We start from the raw sequence: 23,082 nt of genomic DNA, 5'->3' as shown, positions 1-23,082 counted from the left end.
AATTTACTTCTAAGATGATCTACCTTTTCTCTTTGATTGCTTTTATACTCTCTATTTGTCTTTAGTATTCGGCAGTTTTACTGCAGCGTGTTTGGCCATGAATTTCTTTTCATTTATCTTCTTGGACATGTTGTTTCTGCATTACGGCTTCACCTGTTATCAGTACTGGACTCCAGTGAGATAAGTAGTAGACTTTCTTATTCTAGCCTTCACATTTCCGCACACCTCTTTTTTATTTTCCATTTTCTTCTCACTACTTACTCACTAATATTGATTGCCAAAGTAAAAATCAGAACAGAAGCAAAATAACATGAAAATATATAATTATACTGGCAAAAGTAAAAACAAACATTTCTCACTAAAATTCACTAGTGAGAATAGTTCTACACTTTACTCTTCCACTGATCAGTGAAGAAGACATACCTCTTTAATATTCAAAGATCCTATGAATCCTTCAAGAACTAAGAGCCTTCACATTCCAAAAGATCCTGGACAAGACATATTCTTTAAGACACTGTTGGTTTCATTCTTGGCAATTTCTTTGCATATCTCTTTCAGTTTCAGGTTTTTCTTCTGCTATGTACAGTAAGCTATCTAATCCTTCCATTGAACTTTTATTTCAGTAATTATACTTTTAACTTTTAGAAGGTTTACTTTTTTTTTTCCACTTGGTTTTCAAATCATCCTGGTTATTCCTAATAGTTTATTGTTGCAAGCCTATGCCCTCTTCCTTTAAATAATCCATAATAGCTGCTTTATATTCTGTATCAGGCAATCCCAATTTCTGCTTCCCCCAGGAAGGGGAAGAGCAGGGAGTCTGTATCAGTTTTCTTGTTTTTGATGAATGTCATTCAAGATGATTAGCTTCTCACATGCTTGCTGATAGTATTTGGAACACACTTCTTGACCTTAAACTGGGGGACTCCTACAAGGTCTTAATTAGGAATTCAGTAGCCAGCAGTACTGCTGACTTACGACTATTTCAGACACTCTTGAGAATCCTGGCTTAATTCAGAAGCCTTACACTCAGCTCCTTCTCACTGATTGCTCAGAAAACTACTACAGGCATCCGCCTTTGGGGCAACGATCACTCCTGTACCTCTCTGGGCATCTACCATGGGGAAAACCCTGACCTGCTAAGTGTGCCTGCAGCTCATAGTTTCGAACTGAGGGTTTATTTGTTTCATTTTGTTTCATTGATGTTGTTTTGGAGAGTTTTCTCCACCTCCTGTGAGATCAGCAATGTCTTAAAGAATATGCCCAATGTAGAATTTGCTGGCAGTTGAAGTCTCTTTAATTCTCAAAGGGTTCTGAGGACCTTCAGATATCAAAAAGGTTTTTTTTGGTTTTGTTTTGTTTTTGTTTTTTCTCACAGATGAATAGAATGCTAATGTAAAGAACTGTTCTCATTGATAACGGTGAAATTTTTGTTGTTTACCATTGTGATCACAGATAATGTTGGTGAAAATTTTGATGTTTACCATTGTGATCACAGATATTTTATGATATTCCTTGACTTCTCTTTTGATTCTTGCTTTTTTAAGACTAATATTAGTGGGTGAAAATGCTACTTAGCTAGCTGACAGCTGGATGGCTCACAGAGTGCTCAGTTATTTGGCATGGCTAGGAGAGGAAGATTTTTTGATAAGAGAATTGTTGATCCCTTCCTTACACCATATACAAAAATTAACTCAAGATGGATTAAAGACTTAAATGTAAGACCTAACACAATAAAAACCCTAGAAGAAAACCTAGGCAATACCATTCAGGACATAGGCATGGTCAAATACTTCATGACTAAAACATCAAAAGCAATGGCAACAAGAGCCAAAATAGACAAATGGGACCTAATTAAACTAAAGAGCTTCTGCACAGCAAAAGAAACTATCATCAGAGTGAACAGGCAACCTACAGAATGGGAGACAATTTTTGCAATCTACCCATCTGATGAAGGGCTAATATCCAGAATCTACAAAGAACTTAAACAAATTTACAAGAAAAAAACAAACAACTCCATCAAAAAGTGGGCAAAGGATATAAACAGATACTTCTCAAAAGAAGACATTTATGCAGCCAACAGACATACGAAAAAATGCTCATCATTACTGGCCATCAGAGAAATGCAAATCAAAACCACAATGAGATACCATCTCACACCAGTTAGAATGGCGATCATTAAAAACTCAGGAAACAGACGCTAGAGAGGATGTGGTGAAACAGGAATGCTTTTATATTGTTGGTGGGAGTATAAATTAGTTCAACCATTGTGGAAGACAGTGTGGCAATACCTCAAGGATCTAGAACTAGAAATACCATTTGACCCAACCATCCCATTACTGGGTATATATCCAAAGGATTATAAATCATGCTGCTATAAAGACACATGCACACGTATGTTTATTGCAGCACTATTCACAATAGCAAAGACTTGGAACCAACCCAAATGTCCATCAATGATAGACTGGATTAAGAAAATGTGGCACATATACACCATGGAATACTATGCAGCCATAAAAAAGGATGAGTTCATGTCCTTTGCAGAGACATGGATGAAGCTGGAAACCATCATTCTAAGCAAACTATCACAAGGACAGAAAATCAAACACTGCACATTCTCACTCATAGGTGGGAGTGGTACAATGAGAACACATGGACACAGGGTGGGGAACATCACACACCGGGGCCTGTCAGGGTGTTGGGGGAGAGATAGCATTAGGAGAAATACCTAATGTAAACGACGAGTTGATGGTTGCAGCAAATCAACATGACACATGTATACATATGTAACAAACCTGCACGTTGTGCATATGTACCCTAGAACTTAAAGTATAATAATAATAATGATAAGAAGATAACCTCAAGGTTATGGTTTTATTGCCCTGTAGAACATTAACCATTTTGCATCTTATTTCAGGATTCTTTCTTTCAGTGACTATATATTCTTGGTCCCGCAAGTTCTTCTTTGAACTAGATTTACCATCCTGCTTTTTCCTTGTTAACGCGTTTTAAATAAATCTTTAACACATGTTCAAAAAAAAAAAAGAGAATTAAGTTTAACTCTTATAATGGAAATTTCTGACATGACTCAGCTGATGCCTTTCAAAAGTATATCACATTTTTTGTGATGATTCAAGGTCTTTCAATGAATAAGCATTCTAAACATTATACACTGTGTATGTAAATAAAATCTTGAACTGAATACACAGATCCTAGTATACATCTTGGAACTTGATTTTACTTTTTTACACTGAGTTCATGATAACCAAGTGTTTTCTTGTCATCTGACTCAAGGAATCTAGAGAAGTAGATGTAAGGATATTATCGAGTGCTTTTCTGTAAAATTATTTATTGATTTACAGAACAAGGCCGGCTTCTCCAAATTTTCTTCATATTACTGATGAAGAAACACTCTAATAACACTCTTCTTTATTATTTCAGAGTCCACAGAACAATGCATTTTCAACAACTTACTCTTCTGATGATCAGGAAGTCTGTGATGTGGTGTGTTGGAGATGCATCAGTCACCATTTCAGAAAATTATTTTGTGTATATATTTACTCTAATGTCTGCACATTTGTTTGTTAGAAAGTGATTCCTATTTTTCATATCATTTGAAAAATTTTCTTTGATCTCTCCTTAATTGCTTTAATTTTAACAAAACATCAGGGACAATGAGACCTCAGAATGGCATTGTTGATTTTACAATGAAATTAACAGCCCTGTGCTAGGCTTGCACTTGGCTTTCCCATGAAGCGTTCTGGCCCCTGGAAGCTGGATTAATAAGCTACAACTGGCAGGTGAGAAGAATTAAAACTCTTTCTGAAGTAGGGATGAATAGACATACAAGTGGCTAACAAGCATCCAGCATTCTTCTGTATACAGAAATACAAACGTAGATTACATTGTATTGTACAGTAGATTGTATTTACCGTATCTTTTGGTATGGCTATGGTTCTAAAATGATCTTTCACTAAAGACAAAAAATAGGATGGAACTTATCAAAGAAAAAAATATATGTCCAACATGTAAACAACAAATAAATGATAGCTTTCCAAGCTCTAAAGTATATATATGTTTCAGTTGCTAAAGGTTTTATTTTACATAAGTTTGCAATATTAACACACCCAAGAATCTGTAACTATTTCACCTTAATTCAAACCCAATCTACTCATTCCCATCTGTCTGACTGAATTTTGGCAAGAATCACTAATATAAACCTGTTCCATTTACACTGTAAAATTGTTTAGGAAGATCTACCAACAGTTGTTTTATGCTGTGTTTATTCTTTTCAATCCATAAATAAGCCTGCAGCTTTGTGGTCAACTGTATTTTAATTATGAATATAACCCACATTCTACTGTAATAGCAAATGTGAAGCTGCCAAAACACCTCTCAGAAAATACATGCAGATGAGTTAAACACATTTGCTAATTTCACTTTCTTGGCTTTTTATTGCGTATTGGTGATAAGCTAAGGAGATGTCTTTGATGAGTGACAGCCACTGGTCTAACGCAGCAGTATTCAGAATGTGGCAGCAATAATTTTGTTTAGTTTCAAAGTAGCAAAGAATGAGTAACTGCATTTCTTCAGAATGAAAAACTGCATTTCTTCAGAACGAGACTGAAGGCTTTATGGTCGCAAGACCCTTTTACTCTTTTTAAAATTATGGAAGATCCCAAAGAGTTTTTGTTTATGTGGACTATCTTTACTGACATTTATCACACTATAAATTACAACTGAGAAATTATTATATACAAGAACATATAAGCAAACATTCCATTAGCTACCAGAGCTATGTCATCATCCTACATCATGTAGCTTGCAGAACACTCCACATCCACTCCTGAGAGAATGAGAGTGAAAAAAGTAATAAAAATCATTATTATGAATATAGTTTCAACTGCATGGATGCCTTGAAAGGGTCCAAGCCCCAGACCACACTTTGGGAACTGCTGATGTATACCTGAACTTTGGGAACTGCTGATGTATACCTGAAGAAGCCAAATGATAATTGTTTCATTATGTAACCACATCATACCAATATCATCTGAATCATTTTATAGATGAGAAAACCTGAGTAGGATGTAGCTAAATAATGACATATGCAAATGTACTTCACACAGTATCTGGTACATAGTAAGAATTCAATAAAAATCAGAATAAGAATTCAAAAAAAGTTTCCTTTTTCAATCCATCATCCATTTAGGAACCAAGATGTCCTAATTCTTTCCCAACTGCAGTTCTATATCTTTATGCCAAATAAAAACCCCAGCTGAGGCAGGGTTTATTTTAAAAACCCCAGCTGAGGCAGGGTTTATTTTATTTACGAACAATTTATTCTGTGCAATGAATATATAATAAATGCTATTTTATTCATTGGGTATATTAAAATTATTTTAAAAGACTGCATATCAAAATATAAGTGGATTCACACATTTTCTTTATATTAAATAGTATATTACTAAATGTTTGAATTTTCCAAGAATAATATTTTTCTTATTCTTACCTTTAAAACGTGTAGATGTCTATTTTCCCTTTCCAAGTGAGTAAAACTTTCTTTACATTTTAGTCTAGGAATTCTGGAATTCACATTTTGGATGGTTTGCAAATTACTGCAGGTTAGTGTACAATATGCTTAGTTTTCTTCTATGTTTGTTTTTTAATCCATGATAGGTTAAGGACTCCCCTAGAGTCTTCAGGTTTTATTAAGTGTTTTTTCTCCCTCTCTGCCTTCTTCTACTTTCTAATCCTAACTTGAAGGCACCTGGATTTCCTCCTCTCTCTTCTCTTTTTTGCTACTCTTCTTCCCTGCTTGCTTCTAAGTTTTAGTGCTCTCAGAACTTAGATTTATCACTATAACCAACTACTGACAATGTTCCTGTCTTTCTATTTTCAGTTGTTTTCAGTAATGTTAGCTTTCCACAAATTTGTGACTAATAGGATTATGGTGGAACTACTTGCGTAAAGGTTTTAGTTTTCTAAGTGCTTTACTAGCCCATAAAAAACAATAACTTATTGTGGAAACTTAAACCAATCATGCCGTTTTTATTTATTTATAGTTGTAAATTATCAACATGACCAAAACAGAATGGTTTCTTCAGATAAATATGGCTCAGAATTTAGCAACAATTTACTCACTCAAAAATGGTATCTAACTCAGTAAAAATAAACTCTAACTCATTAAATCTAACAATAAAACTCAATAAAACTACAAAAACACTCAATAAAAAATCTAAGTCAATAAAATGACATGTTCTTACTACTCATCAAGATCTTAGATAATCGACTTAATACAATGATTTCATAAAAGGTCATAAATATTTTAGCTTGGTTTAAATTACAGAATGAATGGGTTTTAGTGTTTTAAATGAAAGCATCTCTTGCCAGGAGTGTTTCAAAGTGTCATTTTGAAATTACAGACCTTAGAGATGAATAAGACCTTGTGTAGCCAATCTAATGAAGTCATTTTACACATGGAGGGCCTGAGGGATACAATGTGTATGTGACTGGCTAGTGACTTGGAAAGTGGCAGAGCTGACTTCTGGTTTTTCCCTTTTCACTGTATTAGGTTGCCTTTAGAGTAAAAACTGTTTGAATTGAAGGGATTTTAGAGATCATCTAATTCAGTGTCATTTTATTTATTTATTTATTTATTTATTTATTTATTTATTAGGAGTTAGGGTCTTGCTTTTGTGACCCAGGCTGGAGTGCAGAGGTGTGATCATAGCTCACTGCAGCCTTGAACTCCTGGGATCAAGTGATCCTCTTACCCAAGCCTCCCAAGAAGCTAGGACTACAGGCATGTGCCACCATGCCTGGCTAATTTTTTAAAATTTTGGAGGGATGGGGTCTCACTATGCTGCCCAGACTGGTCTTGAACCCCTGAGCTCAAGTGATCCTCCTGCCTTGGCCTCCCAAAGTGTTGGGATTACAGGCATGAGCCACCACACTCAGGCACAATCATTTTATAGATGAGAAAACCTGGGTAGGATGTGGTTATATACTGATGTATGAACATGTTACCTTATACAGTATTTGGCACGTAGTAAGAATTCAATAAAAATCAGTTTCCTTTTTTGGTCCATCATCCATTTAGGAACCAAAATGTCCTAAACCTTTCCTAACTGTTGTTCTGTATCTTTATGTTGAATAAAAAGCTCAACTAAGCAGGTGTTTATTTTAGAAAGTAAATATTTATGAAGTTTATTCTGTGCAATGAGTATATAATAAATTAGTACTATTTTTTCATTGTGTGTATTAAAATTATCTTAAAAGACTGCATATCAAAATGAGTGGATTCACATATTTTCTTAATAATTAAGCAATAAATTACTAAATGTCTGAATTTTCCAAAATACCCTTTTCACAAAGGAAAGAGATAATGATAAATAGTATCTCCTTTCCTACACTGTTATACCTCCTTGCCTGTCCATGTATGTGGCTCACATTGATGCTGGAATAAGGAAACATGAGGCACTGCTTTGAGAGCCAACACCACCTAAGGAGTCAGAGTCTAATCTGAGGTCTGCCACTTACTAAGGGATGACTTTGGCAAGTTTTACCAACCTGTAATTTCTACATCTGCAATGTGGCCATAAAGAAGCCCAATCTTACAGGATTGCTCTAGGGATTCAAAGATATGCATATATAAATAATCTGTAAAATCTTGTGTCTATACAATATTACATGGTATAGCGAAAAAAACAAACAACTAGAGAATGCAGGAAATCTGCATCCTGGTGCCAGATCATCACCGTCTTGCCATGACACCTTGGAGAAGTCACCTTTTTGTAAAAATCCACAAGATGCAAGGATTAAACTAGATCAGTGTCTCAAAGAATCAATTTGGAGAAAGGAACGTGGGGCAAAGCAGCCCCACTTTTATCCACTTTCTGAGGCTTTCAAATACTATATCATCCTTTGGGAGGCTGTGGGAGGATCACTTGAGCCCAGGAGCTCAAGGCTGCAGTGTGCTATGGTAGCGCCACTGTACTCTAGTCTGGGGGACAGAGGAAAACACTCTTCCATGAAGAAAAAAAATTCATATTATTGTATCACCTAAAAAAAGGGTTCTGCTGAAATGAAATAATAAAGTTTCAACAATTTCTTTGAAGAAGATTTTTTAAAAATTACCTTGCATCCTTCACAAGCATGAACTCCATAGTGGAATCCAGAAGCTTTATCTCCGCAGACACGACATTCGATTGCCATGAGGGAGTTGGAAGGCTCTTCGTGAGGCTTATTGTAGAGCTGAGTCTTCTCAGAATAATAAGGTGGAGAAGCAGGCTCCACTTTGATTGCACCTGTGTATGGTATGTGAGAGGATAATTATCCCATGAAAACAGTCCTAAAAAGGCAACAAGGCAAGCCACCAAAGTATACCTTCATGCTATATTTGTATTGTTTTAGTGTAAAAACACTGGAGTTAAGGCAAGAAAAAGAAGGCTTTGTAATCACAGGCAAGTTACAACATCTCTAAGCCTCACCTGTAAATATAAAATGGGAACGAGAATTAAGTCTGTGGTTCTATGACCCCCCCAGTACCCTGCAATACTACAGCTCTAACAGACAACATAGAGGATTTGACACCAAGAAGTTTATTTTGCTAGGAAATGTTCTGTCTTTGGTATTCATCACAATATTAAATTATACATTTTATTTAAATATTGCATTTTATAAGTACTTTGAAACAACTCTTGCAAAAGAACTACAGAAGGAATACCGCTGTGAAAAGGTCATGGTATGCCTAGCTAGAGATGCATGAAAAATAAGAGCCCAGGTTAGCATTAGTGTTCAGTCAAAAGAGGTGGTTTGTGAAATAATCTTTGACAGAGTGTGGCGGAACTTATGGAAGTAAGCCCTACCTTTTACTAGTTAGGCTCAGGGCTACTAAATTTCCATATTAGGCTCTAACTGAAAACCACACAGATAAATATAACTAAGCATATTATTTATCTTAAAAAACCACTAGAAATACAGGAAGTTCTGACTTGTCAAGTAATGATTGCCAATTACATAGTGGTGGCTTTGGAAAACCAGCATGTCAGCCCACACATGATAAAAATCAAGGAAATAGCATCACAGAAATACATTTTATCTCAAAAAGTACAGTACTAGTTTTTCTTGAGTCTGATGTTTTGATGTTGATTTAGTTAATGGCATGAAAATTTATCAATAGGCTACAATGTTAAAACAAATTTGTGCTCAAAAGTAGGTTTCAGTATAAACTTCTGAAAGGACATAACAGAAAAAATGTACTGTAGTGGCAGTAATATAGTGAAGATAAGTTATATAATATAAGGTGAGACTTGGAATTGTTACTTATTAACTTATAAGGGGCCAAAAGAATTCAAAGTTTGGATGATGGACTCAGCCTGAGATACAACTGGCAGTGTAATCAAGGTAGAAAATGTCCCTAAGAAAGAAGTAAGCAAGAAAGGAAAGAAGAGAGGAAGGAAGGAGTGGGAGAAGGCAAGATTGACCTGGGGCCAGCTTCCTTTCTTGCATTTCGTAGATACCTAGTATTTCATGGATAAATGGGTGAATAAATGAATGGTGAATGCCTTCTCTATTAGAATTCTAGTGTCTGGAGCACTATTTACTACAGGGTTACTGAGAGATAAGTCCAATTCCAGTCTTAGTAGTCTGAAAAGTGAAAATAAACATCATACTTTGGTACTCTTGAAGTTTCAGGTCATACTTATAATCCGCAACCATCGGATCTGTTCTTGTGAATGGAATGTCTTCATAATGTGGAGCAGAAATGCTGGAGAAGTCAACAGTAGTGAAGGGCTTGATGTCAAAGGAGTGGGAGTGGTCGTCCATTACGGAGAGATCCACGGAGCTGATCCCAAAGTTGGTGGGCCAGAATGGCATCTCTGTGTCAACCATGGTAATTTCTGAAAGGAAAAGTAGACTAGCTGTGAAGTTAAGTCCCAGAGAACACAACAATCTCACAGAGTTTCAGAAAGAGAAATGAAAGAGTCTTTGGCAAAGTAATCTCATCTAGGCTCTCACAACAAGAGAAAAGAACATAACCACCTTCTTAGTGCTGTCCAGGCTGTTTTATGATAGAAAGGAAGTCACCCTTTACCCAGGTATCATAATAAGAGAATCCTGAAACAGTGCAGACACATACAGTGTATCCATATAAACGCCTTGCCAACAGTCCTGCTCTCATTATCTTCTACAGAAGGTCATCAATTGAGTCTGTTAATGACTGCTGTTATTTAAAATTTTGTTCAGTTTTACTGAAGTATAATAGACAAAAATTTTTAAACTTAAGGTATACAGGCCAGGCACAGTGGCTCACACCTGTAATCCCAGCACTTTGGGAGGTCAAGGCAGGAGGATCACCTGAGGTCAGGAGTTCCAGACCAGCCTGGCCAACATGGCGAAACCTCATCTCTACTAAAAATACAAAAATTGGCCGGGTGTGGTAGCATGCCTGTAATCCCAGCTACTCGGGAGACTGAGACAGGAGAATCACTTGAACCTGGGAGGCAGAGGTGGCAGTGAGGTGAGATCACACCACTGCACTCCAGCCTAGGAGGCAGAGCAAGACTCCATCTCAAGAAAACCCCAAACCCAACCAAACCAAACCAAAACAAAAAACAAAAAACAACACACACCCACAAAAACTTAAGGTATTCAATGTGATGTTTTAATACATGTATTTACTATGAAATGATTTATCATACTCAAGATCACTTCAGACAGTTACCTTTTTGAGTATGAATATGTACAGTGAGAACACTTAAGATCTACTGTCTTAGCAAATTTCAAATATACCATACAGCATCACCAACTACAGTCACCACGCTGAAGGTGACCTATACTTAGGTCTCCAGCACTTATCCTGCATAACTGAAACTCTGGCTGACATCTCCCCATTGCTCTCGCCCTCCAGCCCCTGGCAAACACCATTTTACTCTCTGCTTTCATGAGTTCGACTTTTTTAGATTCCACGTGTTAAGTGAGATCATGTGGTATTTGTCTTTCTGTGTCAAACACTACCCAGTTTAATTATCTTAGCATAATGTCCTCTAGGTTCATCTCTGTTGTTGCAAATGACAGGATTTCCTTCTTTTTTTAAGGTTGAATAATATTCTACTGTGTGTGTACATATATATCTTTATGTGTATATACGTATGTGTGTGTATATATATTATATATGCATATATATACTGTGTTTTCAAAAATCCATTCATCCATTGACACTTAGGCTGATTTCACATCTTGGCTATTGCAAATAATGCTGTAGTGAACATGGGAGAGCAGACAGCTCTTCAACATCCTGATTCCATTTCACTTGGATATATACCCAGAAGTAGGATTGCTGGATCATATGCTAGTTCTATTTTTAATTTTTTGAGGCAGTCCATTCTGTTTTCCATAATGACTATACCAATTTATGTTCCTGTGAACAGTGTGCAAGGGTTCCCTCTTATCCACATCCTTGCCAACACTTCTTACCGTCTGTGTTTTTGATAACACCCATTCTAATGGGTGTGAGATGATATCTCACTGTTTTTGATTTGCATTTCCCTGATGATTAGTGATGGTGAGTACCTTTTCATATATCTGTTGGCCACTTGTATGTCTTCTTTCTAGAAATGGATATTCAGGTCCTTCATCATTTTTTTAACTGGGTTATTTGTTTTCTTGCTATTGAGTTTGTTGAGTTTCTTATATATTTTGGAATATTAACTCCATATCAGATGTACGATTTGCAATCCATAACTCCATATCAGATGTACAGATTTCCCTATTCTGTAGGCTGACTTTTCACTTTATTGATTATTTCCTTTGCTGTGAAGAAGTTTCTAGTTTGATGCAATCTATTAATGATTGTTTTTAAAGTGTGCACAGGGTTCCAGGACAATTTTACTCTCTTGAAAGTAGAAGCCCAAAATATTTTTCTCTTTAGGATGAAATTTTTCCTATTCTACTTGTATTCATATGCTTTTGTGTAATAGAAAAGTTGGCAAATTAAATATAGGTAAATGAACTTCTTCTTTACTTGCATCCTAAAATAATTTTGTTCTTAATAATACAAAAATAAAAAAATTTTAAGGGGAAAATTACTCAATTATTATTTCTGTACTATAAAATATTACTCAAATAATTATCTTTTCTGTGGATACACCTTTTCTTAAAGAGGAGAAAGTTTTCCCCACATTGAGAATAGAAAGGTTAGAGAGATTTGTGGAAACATTTGATCACACCTGGGAGTGTCAAAATCAGACTCTAGCCCAGCATGGATTTTAAACCACCCCCAAAACAAAAACAAAACAAAACAGAGACAGAAACAAGAAAACACATCAAAGACAAAGGAAAGGCCGGGCGTGGTGGCTCACGCTTGTAATCCCAGCACTTTGGGAGGCCGAGGTGGGTGGATCACGAGGTCAGGAGATCGACACCATGGTGAAACCCAGTCTCTACTAAAAAAAAAAAAAAAAAAAAAAAATTAGCCAGGTGTGGTGGTGGGCGCTTGTAGTCCCAGCTACTCGGAGAGGCTGAGGCAGGAGAATGGCGTGAACCATGAACCTGGGAGACGGAGCTTGCAGTGAGCGGAGATTGCGCCACTGTACTCCAGCCTGGGTGACAGAGCGAGACTCCGTCTCAAAAAAAAAAAAAAACAAAAAAAACAAAGGAAAAATACTTATACAGATTCTAAGGCCATGGAATAGCAAGTTTCATGAATCATCTGCCCAATATCATATATGCCACATGCATTTTTCTAAACATGATTTATTGTCACAGTAAGTGCAACAAAACTCTTTTGGTTCACTTCATGTGAACTTGTGAGCCACCGAGTGTGTAGACTGGAAAACTTTCTGCAATAGGTACCTGGACTCTGTTTACCTGAAACCAGTTCATTATTCAAAGTGGTACCAAAAAGCAGTGATAAGTATTTTAAATGTTAACCCTGTGGTCAAAAACACCAGTAGAGAGCTGTGTAAATTTAGGACTGCTCACACTGGAGACAGAAAGGAGCTGCTCATAAACTCCAGGACTCCTCAAATCACAGGTGTATCTTTCTTGTTTGCAGTCATATCCCCATTGGCTAACAAAGGGCTTGTTTCATAGTAGGTGCTCGTTAAATATTTATTTATTAAATACTAAATACGTTGATGACTTAATGAGATAGCTGTGAAGTTTTAGCAGAAGGGGCAGGGAAGGAGGGAAGCAAACTGGTATTGATCAAGCACTTCCCATGTGCCTGGTACATCCTACATTTTCTTCCGCATAATCTGAAATATGATTCCCACTTTATAGATAACCAAGCTAGGACCAAAGAAGTAAAGTGAATTGCCCAAAGTCCTCTAGCTAGGAAGTAGAAGATTCAAATTCAAGACTAACCCTGAAACCCTCTTCTGTATATGTAGTATCCTCTTGATTCTCTCATTGATGAAACAGGTTTATGGAATAGGGGCCACTCTCCTCTGTGTATGTGTACATGGGCCTCTTGCTTTTCCTTTTTCTTTTATCTATTTATCATTTTTTTGGAGCAATTTTATTTTAATGTCCTCACTTTAATACCACTTGCTTTTTCTTAACAAGCAGATTGACAAGAAATTCACTCCAAAGGCAAACTTTTGCATTAGCTGAAGATTGAAGATTTCAGCTGTGATCTTCATAAGAAAAAATGCCTTGAGGCCGGGCTCCCGCCTGTAATTCCAGCACTTTGGGAGGCCAAAGAGGGTGGATCACCTGAGGTCAGGAGTTTGAGACCAGCCTGATCAACATGGAGAAACCCCATCTCTGCTAAAAATACAAAACTAGCTGGGCGTGGTAGTGCATGCCTGTAATCCCAGCTACTCAGGAGGCTGAGGCAGGAGAATTGCTTGAACTCAGGAGGCAGAGGCTGCGGTGAGCCAAGATCGTGCCATTGCACCCCAGCCTAGGCAACAAGAGTGAAATTCCGTCTCAAAAAAAAAAAAAAAAAAAAAGCCTTGAAAATATAAACAAGACTAGTCCTGTGAATGTGTCTGTGGTTTCAAGAGGACTAATTAGGTACTGTATGGGTTCACATGTCTATCTACATAAATAAGTACCCAAACAACCTTAAGTTATCTGTGTTTCAGTGTCAACACTGCACACCAAAAAGGGAAATGTGTACTGGTGATAGCTAAAGGTCATTCTAGGACTCAATGACACCCAGAGAAAAGTCTGTGCTCCTAAGGACAGGGCACCCATCCAACAGTGTCCTTTATTTCAAAATTCATCCAAACCTGTTTAACGCAGGTCATTCCATTTACTTTGCTGTCTCCTTGGCAGGCTTAATTTTCATTTCTGTACCTACTTTTCTTAGTATAACTTATTTTCATATTAAAGTATATTTCCTTTGTCTACATTGTAATATCCACAAAGGTGGGTTTGTCACCTATTTCTCACTATGCTATTGCAAAGTTTTCTGTATACAGAATAAAGGCTGACAAAGTGAGTTAAAGGTAGTGGATATGCTTCTGTATGAATACTGGGAAAAGAAAATAAGGATGCAAAAATATCTGGGGTGGGAGAGAAATTGGTTGCTCATGATTTTACTGGTTTAATTTTGCTTTCATTTTTAACATAAAACTTCAGTGACTCCCTTTCAATCACAGCCATGCTTCCTTCTTTTCTCTCTTTCTCCCTCCCTCCCTCCCTCCCTCCCTCCTTCCCTTCCTCCCTTTTAAAGAGACAGCATCTCACTGTGTTGCCCAGGCTGGTCTCAAACTCCTGCGTTCAAGTGGTCCTCCTGGCTCAGCCTCCCAAACTTCTGGGAATATAGGCGTAAGCCACTGTGCTCAGCCAAAGCCATGCTTCTTATTACAAAAATCATATCCCTAGGGGTTATGTATTATACTGTGGAAATTCTGGGAAAATTTTAAATGTCAAAATAGCCTTCTCTGTGTTAAGGAAAGAAGGAAAAGTTCATGTAATTTTTTAAAGATATTATATGAAATTCCTAGAAAACTTTGTACTTGTAGTACATCTCATGGCTAAAAGGATGCTGTTTTCTGTTTTTTTGTTTTGTTTTGTTTTTCATAGTAGCCTTTATTTTTGTTAGAGCAGTTTTAGGTTTACATAAAAATTGAGCAGAAAGTACAGAGGTCTCATGAAAGCCCTTCCCCAACCTCCTGTCCCCTCTCTACAAAACATGGTTTTCCCCTATTGCTAACACCTTGCACAGTGTGGTATACCTGCTACAACTGATGAACCAATATTGACACATTATTACTAAAGTCCATGGTTTACATTAGGGTTTGCTCTTTGTGTTGTATAGTTCTACTTTTTATTTATTTATTTATTTATTTTTTGGTGGAGTCTTGCTCTGTCACCCAGGCTGGAATGCAGTGGCGTGATTTTGGCTCACTGCAACCTCTACCTCCCAGGTTCACATGGTTCTCCTGCCTCAGCCTCCTGAGTAGGTGGGATTACAGGCATGTGCCACCATGCCCAGCTAATTTTTGTATTTTTAGTAGAGAAGGGGTTTCACTATGTTGGCCACGCTGATCTTAAACTCCTGACCTCAAGCGATCTACCCGCCTCTGCCTCCCAAAGTGCTGGGATTACAGGTGTGAGCCACCATGCCCGGCCAAGTACTATGGGTTTTGACAAAGACATAATATCATGCATTCATTAGAGGATCACACAGAAGACTTTCACTGCCCCAAACATACCCCATACTCCACCTATTCATTCCTCCCTTCCTCCACCCAAGAATGGTATGTTTTTGCTCTCCTCTACTAGTAAGGGCATACTGGTGGAAAAGCAGGAGAAACACTGGCCTTTTAGCTCGGCATTCAAGGCCCTCTATGCCTCAGCCCTAACTTACTTTTTCAGTTTTATTTCCTCTGGTTATCCCAGACCTCACTCCCATTCTTGGCATCTCTGGCAGCTGGGCATATCATACTACCTGCCCAGGTTCAACATGCCCTGCCTCTTTTAGTCATGCAGGTCACCGAGGCTGCTGTGTCTTCTTCCTACTCCTCACCTCTTCATGCCACAAGCCTGCTTGTCTTTCAAAACCCAGTCCAAATGTTACTTTCTCCGTGAAACCATCTATGAACCCTCCAACTTAAAAACACTCCATTCTCTGTGTTCCCACAGCACTTTGTACCTCTGCTTTTAACTCGGATATAATTATTTGGATAACTATCTCCACCATTAGATTTCCAGTCTGGAGCAAAAGGACAGCATCAAATTATTCTATTTTCCCATGTGCATATTCTACGCACAGGTTTTTTTTATTTTTTTATTTTTTTATTTTTTTTACCAAATTCTTGCCAATTGATGATCATATTTTATGCAGAAGAGTAAATTTTCATTTTGCTACTAAAGATGGAAAAATAACAATACTTTCTCAACAGTTTAGTTTTGTTAAGACTTAAGTTCCCTCCAAAAAAAGTTAATCTTCAACATTATCAATAAAATACAACTTAAGCCATAACTGTTCCCCCTCAACGACGTACATTCAGTTTTTTCTCTTTTGCTGATTACAAGAGGAAGGTTGGGGTCCTAGATGGTTTTCTTATTTTTCTAAGTTGAAAGGACAAACTAAGAAAGAAAAATAGCTTGCCTTTTCATCTCTATGAAAACATTGCCCAAACACACTTCTCCCCTTCCCCCCTGCCCTTCTCCCTTCCCTTTTACTCTGGGACACCTTGACCTAAACAACATTATTCCATAGATCATAGTTACTGGGAGGCACAGTGGTTCCCTAGACATTTTATTTTATTTTGACTTAGAGATGGGTCCAGAAAGCCTGCTTCTAATTTTGTCTCTAGAAAACATAAGCTACTGTTTCTGCCAAGCTGTAAGTTGAGGAGGTGTTTTTTGTTACTCCGTGCAATTACCCATGAAAGAACAAATGAACAAAATATTTGCATGAACAACAACCCTTCTCAGTAACAAGAACGGGTCTTAACTCCCCAGCTGGTGACACTGAATTGTGTTGCATCAGGGGTATATCCATTAATTTCACAACCTTTAGAGTGCTTCAAGCAGGCAAAAGTCTTTAGGCAGAACTTGTGAGCAAGGACATGGATGTGTGCTGTTATCTTAGACCTTCAGACTTGGCTTTAAATGCTGTTATAGTCAATGCGCAGACTTTTCACAATACTCAAAGGATGAAGTAGTTCAACAAAAATACAACCAATTTCAAGCAAAAATAAAGTAACTTCTTTAATCTGATAGGCATTATTATTTGAGAGCATGGAAGTGGGTTGCAAAAGATGCTAAATTATAAAATTGAACACCAGAAATATATGCTTTACCTTTGGGGTTTTATGTTGTCCCTTATGAAGAGAAAAGAAAAACTATGATTAGAATAGCTGGTAAAATGTTGTATCTTCTTCATATTTACATTAGCTAATACTAACAGGACACTAAATCTGTGCAAAGTACTACACCAAATACTGTGCCTGGATTGTGTCATTTAATCCTCACAACCAGCCCGAGGAAGTAGGTGCACTTATAATTTACCTTAAAGATGGGAAAACTGAGGCATGGACCTGGAAGTAAGTAACTTGTCTGAAAGTACACAGTTACTAAGCAGTAGAACTGACATTGAATCCAGATGGTCTGAAGCTCCATAGCCCACACTTGTGACTTTACACTGAATACTGGTTAGAAAAACATTATCTCTTCCTGATCTTCCAGTTCTATATTAAACAATTATTTAACAGTTCCAACAAATCTTCACTGAATACCTATGACGTGCCAGGCAGGCAGGGAGACAGCGGATGTACTACGAAGAGTAACTCTCAAATGAAAGCTTTATTAGAGAAATGTGTTCAGCTAGGCAACAAGAGTATGTACCTGAAAAGCCTTTCATAGGTCCTTTGTAGTTTTGTTGGAAATGGCCTTAAAAGACACTTAACTGCTGATTTTTCAATCCCTTCTCATTTGTTTCAGGTTAATGTCATGGTACTCATAACTGTGGTTCCAACTTGTTTATCCAGTCCATCCTTACTGATTCATGCAGACCAAGATCACTCTGCAGTGTAAACTGACCTGGGAATTTACTAATTCCTCTCCCATCATGACAGCTGACATCCAGAGACAAGAATCATCCTGAAACACTAGAGCAGAAAAGGCTGTTTTGAGATCATCTGAGTTCTCATTTGATAGATAAAGAAAATGAGGCAAAGTGACCTGCTCAGGGTTTCCTGGTGAGCTAGAGGCTGACTGGACAGGAGCCCAGCTTGGCTCCTCTAAGCCTGGCATTCTCAGCGCCACGTTATCAAGTTGTTACATGTAAATATGCTGAAAATGGGACTTTTAGCCTTTGCCACTTTTCAGAGATCCAGATTTATCTTTGGGGGGTCTTTAGTGAATGCATATGAATGAAATCAAATTTATGAGGGAAAAAGTCTCATGTAAGGAACCATTTCCTGGATGGTAAATTATCACAGAATAAAATGCAGAAGAACTAAATCTGTAACAGAATTTGTTTCTAACAAAAGTCATGGACTCTGAATTAATCAAAAGGTTTAGGGAATAGTCTAATAAAAATAAGCATTATCTTGGTTCATTTTTACATAGTAAGTTCAGATATACAAATTTTATGTGTTCGTTTGCTTTGCGCCATTTGCTGTTCTGAATACTAACGGTGAAGAAGGATGGGCACAGCCCCATGTCAGATGCCCAAGGTTCCAATCCAACCCTATTGCTGGCAGTTCAGTGATCTTTTCATATCTAATCTCCATCTGTAGGATATTAATATTATCTCCCTCCTAGAGTTGTTGTGAGGATTAAATTAGATAATGTATGTAGAGCACTTACCATAGGGCTGGATACTTAATACGTTCTCAATAAATAGAATTAATATTAATAGTATAACAGTAACTTGTGTACACACTAGTTACCAGAGTACTACAGTCATATAAAAGGTGGGCTAAAAGCCTCCAACACTACCACTAGGGCACAGGAAGAGGAAGAACCGCCAGCAAAGCCCTATTGTTTAAACAGGACTACGCCTAAAACAGATGTCCTGTTTTAAAGGCCTCTGGAAAAGGAGAGTCCGCAGCTCCTCTTGGTTACTCATTCCAATGCTTAATTGCTCTTTAGCAGCCAGGAAAGTCTATGTCTTATCTGGCATTTCCCCAACTGTGTTATACATATGTTAATAATGTTCCTTTAAAAATAACTAAAAACAAACAAAAAAAATCTGGTGATCAAGTAAATTTAGGCAATGCTAGGTTAAGCAAGGTTAAATAGGTTTACTGTGAGACTTCTTAAACTAACAGGCTAATGTTCACGAGAATACACAAAACAGAGAAAAAAGCACAGTGTGCAATATTTGAGGAGTTTAATATGTGATGGAATATAGTTTGAGAAATGATGATCTAACCTATGTTAAAGTTTGCAACTATCTCTTTTATCCCATTTTTTAAACATACAGTGATCATCCTCTGCACATTTGCCTTTTATCACACGTACTTGAAATGTATTCCTAAGTTGTTCCTCAGTTTTTCTTTAACTTTAGAATGACTAAGACCAAGGATTTATGTTGGTTAAAACAGTAACAAAACCAAGAGAGAAAGGATTTCTTAAACCACACAAAAAGGAACACTGTGAAGATTAATGCCCCTTCTGTAGAGATGATCATAAGTACTTCCTGACAGGAAAAAAAAAAAGTACCATAGAAAGGATCAGGAATCAGAATGACATTGAACTTCTCAACAGTAACACTAGAAGCTAGAAAATCAATAGAACGATGTTGCTAAAATTCAGAGAAAAAAGAATTTCCAACTTAGAATTTTAGACTCAGCCAAATCGTCCATCAAGTATGGGAGTAAAGACATTTTCAGAAAGACAAGGTGTCCAGAAAAGTTACCTCCCATGTACTCTTTCCCAGAGTTCCCCACCAGAACCAAGGAAGAGAAAAGATGGGACCAGGAAACAAAGGATCTGAAACACAGGAGAGGGGTGAAAGGTGGTCCCAGGCGACAGATGCAGAGCAGCCTAGAGAAAACACAGGAGGAAGAAGGCCAGGTGGGATCACCTGAGAAACCAGAATGCCTGATACGTTTGACACTTCGAGAGGAGTTTTTATTACTTTGTCAGAGAGCTTGAGGATGAATTAGTGACGAGCACATAGCAAGAAATGACAACAAAATGAGCAATGACTAAGTGAAAAAAAATTAACTCCAAAAAAGTAAATAGCTAAGCAGGACAGGAAACAGAATCATAGCACACTGCTTAGCTCAACCTTAAGTAGCACTTTCAGTTATTACAATGTAAGCACAGACAACTGATTTAACCTCAAATTACAAGTAATTACACTATGAAGACGGAGGGGAGGGAGAAGTATGTGTTTTGGAAAAGGAAGTATGGTAGTAAAAGGACTAAATTATTATCTTCCACAGTAAGAAGTCAATGGATAAGAATACAATTTTAAAAATAATAGTATAAGTATGCTATGATGATTATTATCATTTTTGAGACAAGGTCTCTCTCTGTTGCCCAGGCTGTCGTGCTATAATGTGATCACAGCTCACTGTAGCCTCAAACTCCTGGGCTCAAGCAATCCTCCAACTTCAGCCTCCTGAGTAGCTGGGACCACAGGCGTGCACCACCACCGCTGGCTAATATTTGTATTTTCTGTACAGACGAGGTTTCACCATGTTGCCCAGGCTGATCTCAAACTCCTGGGCTCAAGTGATCTGCCCGCTTTGACCTACTAAAGTGTTGGGATTACAGGCATGAGCCACTATGCCTGGCCAATAGTGTAGGTACGTTATTCTAGAGGTAGGAAGGTAAATGCCAGAAGAAATATGTGAAAGAGTTAAAATCATTGCCTATGAGGAGTGGGATTTAGCTGTGGGACTGTGAGGATCTCTTCTTCACTGAAAGCTGTAGCTATGTACAAGTGTTATTTAGATAAAGGTAAAAATTAAGCTAAAATTCAGTATCTTTTAATTGTAATATCTTTCCATGATTTCTCCTAACAGAGGGAGTAAGTCTATTCCTTGCATGAGTTACCATCCTCTTAAAAGGGATTATCATGCAATCATCTGGAAAACTGGAGATAATTTTAATGTAGTTTCAAGTAAAACGAAAGAAAATCAGAAAATAGTTTTGATACTTGAACAACAAATGGCTCTCCTTTTGACTCAAGCATTTAAAAAATAAATTCTACAAACTCACTTTTTTTCCTTCACATAGTATCCTGAGTTTTGTTTAGTGAAGGAGGAAAATACTCTGGAACCCATCAGCAGAAATACAATTTAGTAACAATAGGTAACAATTATTAAGTGCTTGTTGTAAACAGTCCTATGTTGTTATACACAAATATTATTACCACCTAACAGATTAAAAATATTAGACATAAAAAGGTTAAGTGATTTGCCCAATGTCAAATAGGTATTGGGGCTAGAGTTTAAATTCTGTCATGGTTTCTCTGAATATAGAACCTTTATTTTGGGCACCATGAATTAAGAAAATGATTAGAGGCTGGGCGCGCTGGCTCACGCTTGTTATTCCAGCACTTTGGGAGGCCAAGGTGGGAGGATCAACCTGAGGTCAGGAGTTCGAGACCAGCCTAGCCTACATGGTGAAATCCCGTCTCTACTAAAAATACAAACATTAGCCAGGCGCGGTGGCGCAGGCCTGTAGTCCTGTCTACTTGGGAGACTGAGGCAGAAGAATCACCTGAACCCAGGAGATGGAGGTTGCAGTGAGCCGAGTTCATGCCAGCGCACTCCAGCCTGGGCAAAGAACAAGACACCGTCTCAAAAAAAAAAAAAAAGAAAAAGAAAAAAAGAAAACTATTAGAAATTAATTCTTTGGTGTGTCATTTGCTTCTTCAATACAAACAAATGTATTTTCATTTTATTGTCTACTTAGACTATATTCAAAACCAAATTCGATGTTTCTGTGGTTTGATTTCCCATTGATAGCTTTGAGATCGAAACATTGCAATATGTATCTTTAGCTACAAATTTCTTTATAATAAGCCAGAAGGTCTCACAGAAAATTTTCAAATTCAGATCAACAAAGAGTATTAGAAAGACCATGTTTTTTATTATTATATTTTATTTAAATAATAATTATTTTTTAAGGCAGGGTCTCACTCTGTCACCTAGGTTGGAGTGCAGTGGCACAATTATGGCTCACTGAAGCCTCGACCCCGCTGTGCTCAAGAGTTCCTCCCACTTCAGCCTTCCAAGTAGCTGGGACCACAGGCATTCACCACCACGTTCATCTAATTTTTTGATTTTTTTTTTTTTTTTTGTAGAGGCAAGGTCTCATTATGTTGCCAAGGCTGGTCTCAAACTCTTGGACTCAAGCAATCCTCCCGCCTCAACTTCCCAAAATGTTGGGATTACAGGCATGAGTCACTATGCTGGGCCCATGTTCATTTTAAAAAGCACATTTTCTCTTGCATGAACCACATCTTGTCTAGGGAGTTTGCTTACGCTGGTCCTGAGGTATCAGGACACAGAAAAGATTACAGGATTATGCCCTCACCAATATAACCATTTCTTCTGCTTCCTCAGCAAAAATTCACTATGGTTAAACTAGCTCAAGCTTGGTTCCTCTGCTAAAAGTACCTTCACACATTTCTAAACGGAGATGTTACTAATAATCTAATTAGGACTAAGGCTAAATCTGCTGAACAGTTGCTTTGGTTTAGTTGAAATTCTACTTTGTCTAGCACACACAAGTAGCACATGAAGAATGAACGAAAGTTATTCAGAAATGAAAGAGGGGTATCATTACAGATCTCACTGACATTAAAGGATAATAGGCTCTATGCTCACAAATTGATAATCTAGGTGAAATGAACTCATTCCTTGAAGGACCTAATTTTCCAAAACTCATACAAGATGAACTAGACAAATGGAATAGGCCTACATTTATTAATGAAATTGAATCAATAACTAATAACCTTCTGAAACAGAAGGCACCAGACTGAGTTCACCAAACATTTAAGGAAGTGATTTCTACCAAACATTTAAGGAAGTGATTTCTACCAAACATTTAAGGAAGAAATTATACCAATTCTCTGAAATCTCTTTCAGAATATAAAAGCAGAGGGAATACTTCCTAACTCATTCAATGAGACTAGAATTACCCTAATACTAA

The 23,082-nt window shown here is 37.4% G+C and overlaps 1 protein-coding gene across 14 annotated transcripts in view; it reads right to left on the bottom strand.

Annotated features, from left to right (window-relative positions):
- Positions 1 to 23,082, bottom strand: part of PPARG (peroxisome proliferator activated receptor gamma) — a 148,950-nt gene that overhangs the window by 45,850 nt on the left and 80,018 nt on the right. For 9 of the 14 annotated variants that reach the window (XM_015445349.3, XM_074033000.1, XM_045385738.3 and 6 more), the window contains 2 exons: positions 9,672 to 9,899; positions 8,134 to 8,303 (listed from right to left, as the gene is read on the bottom strand). In XM_015445349.3, coding sequence (XP_015300835.1) covers positions 8,134 to 8,303; positions 9,672 to 9,891 — 390 coding nt within the window. In that variant the 5' untranslated portion in view covers positions 9,892 to 9,899. Of the gene's footprint in view, positions 1 to 8,133; positions 8,304 to 9,671; positions 9,900 to 12,359; positions 12,444 to 23,082 lie in introns of all 14 variants that reach the window. The other 5 variants (XM_065539001.1, XM_074032998.1, XM_065539003.2 and 2 more) reach the window with 1 other exon arrangement.

This window comes from Macaca fascicularis, chromosome 2, assembly GCF_037993035.2.
Source record: "Macaca fascicularis isolate 582-1 chromosome 2, T2T-MFA8v1.1".
NCBI classification, from domain to species: domain Eukaryota; kingdom Metazoa; phylum Chordata; class Mammalia; order Primates; family Cercopithecidae; genus Macaca; species Macaca fascicularis.
This window is presented reverse-complemented; position numbering and strand designations above follow the sequence as displayed.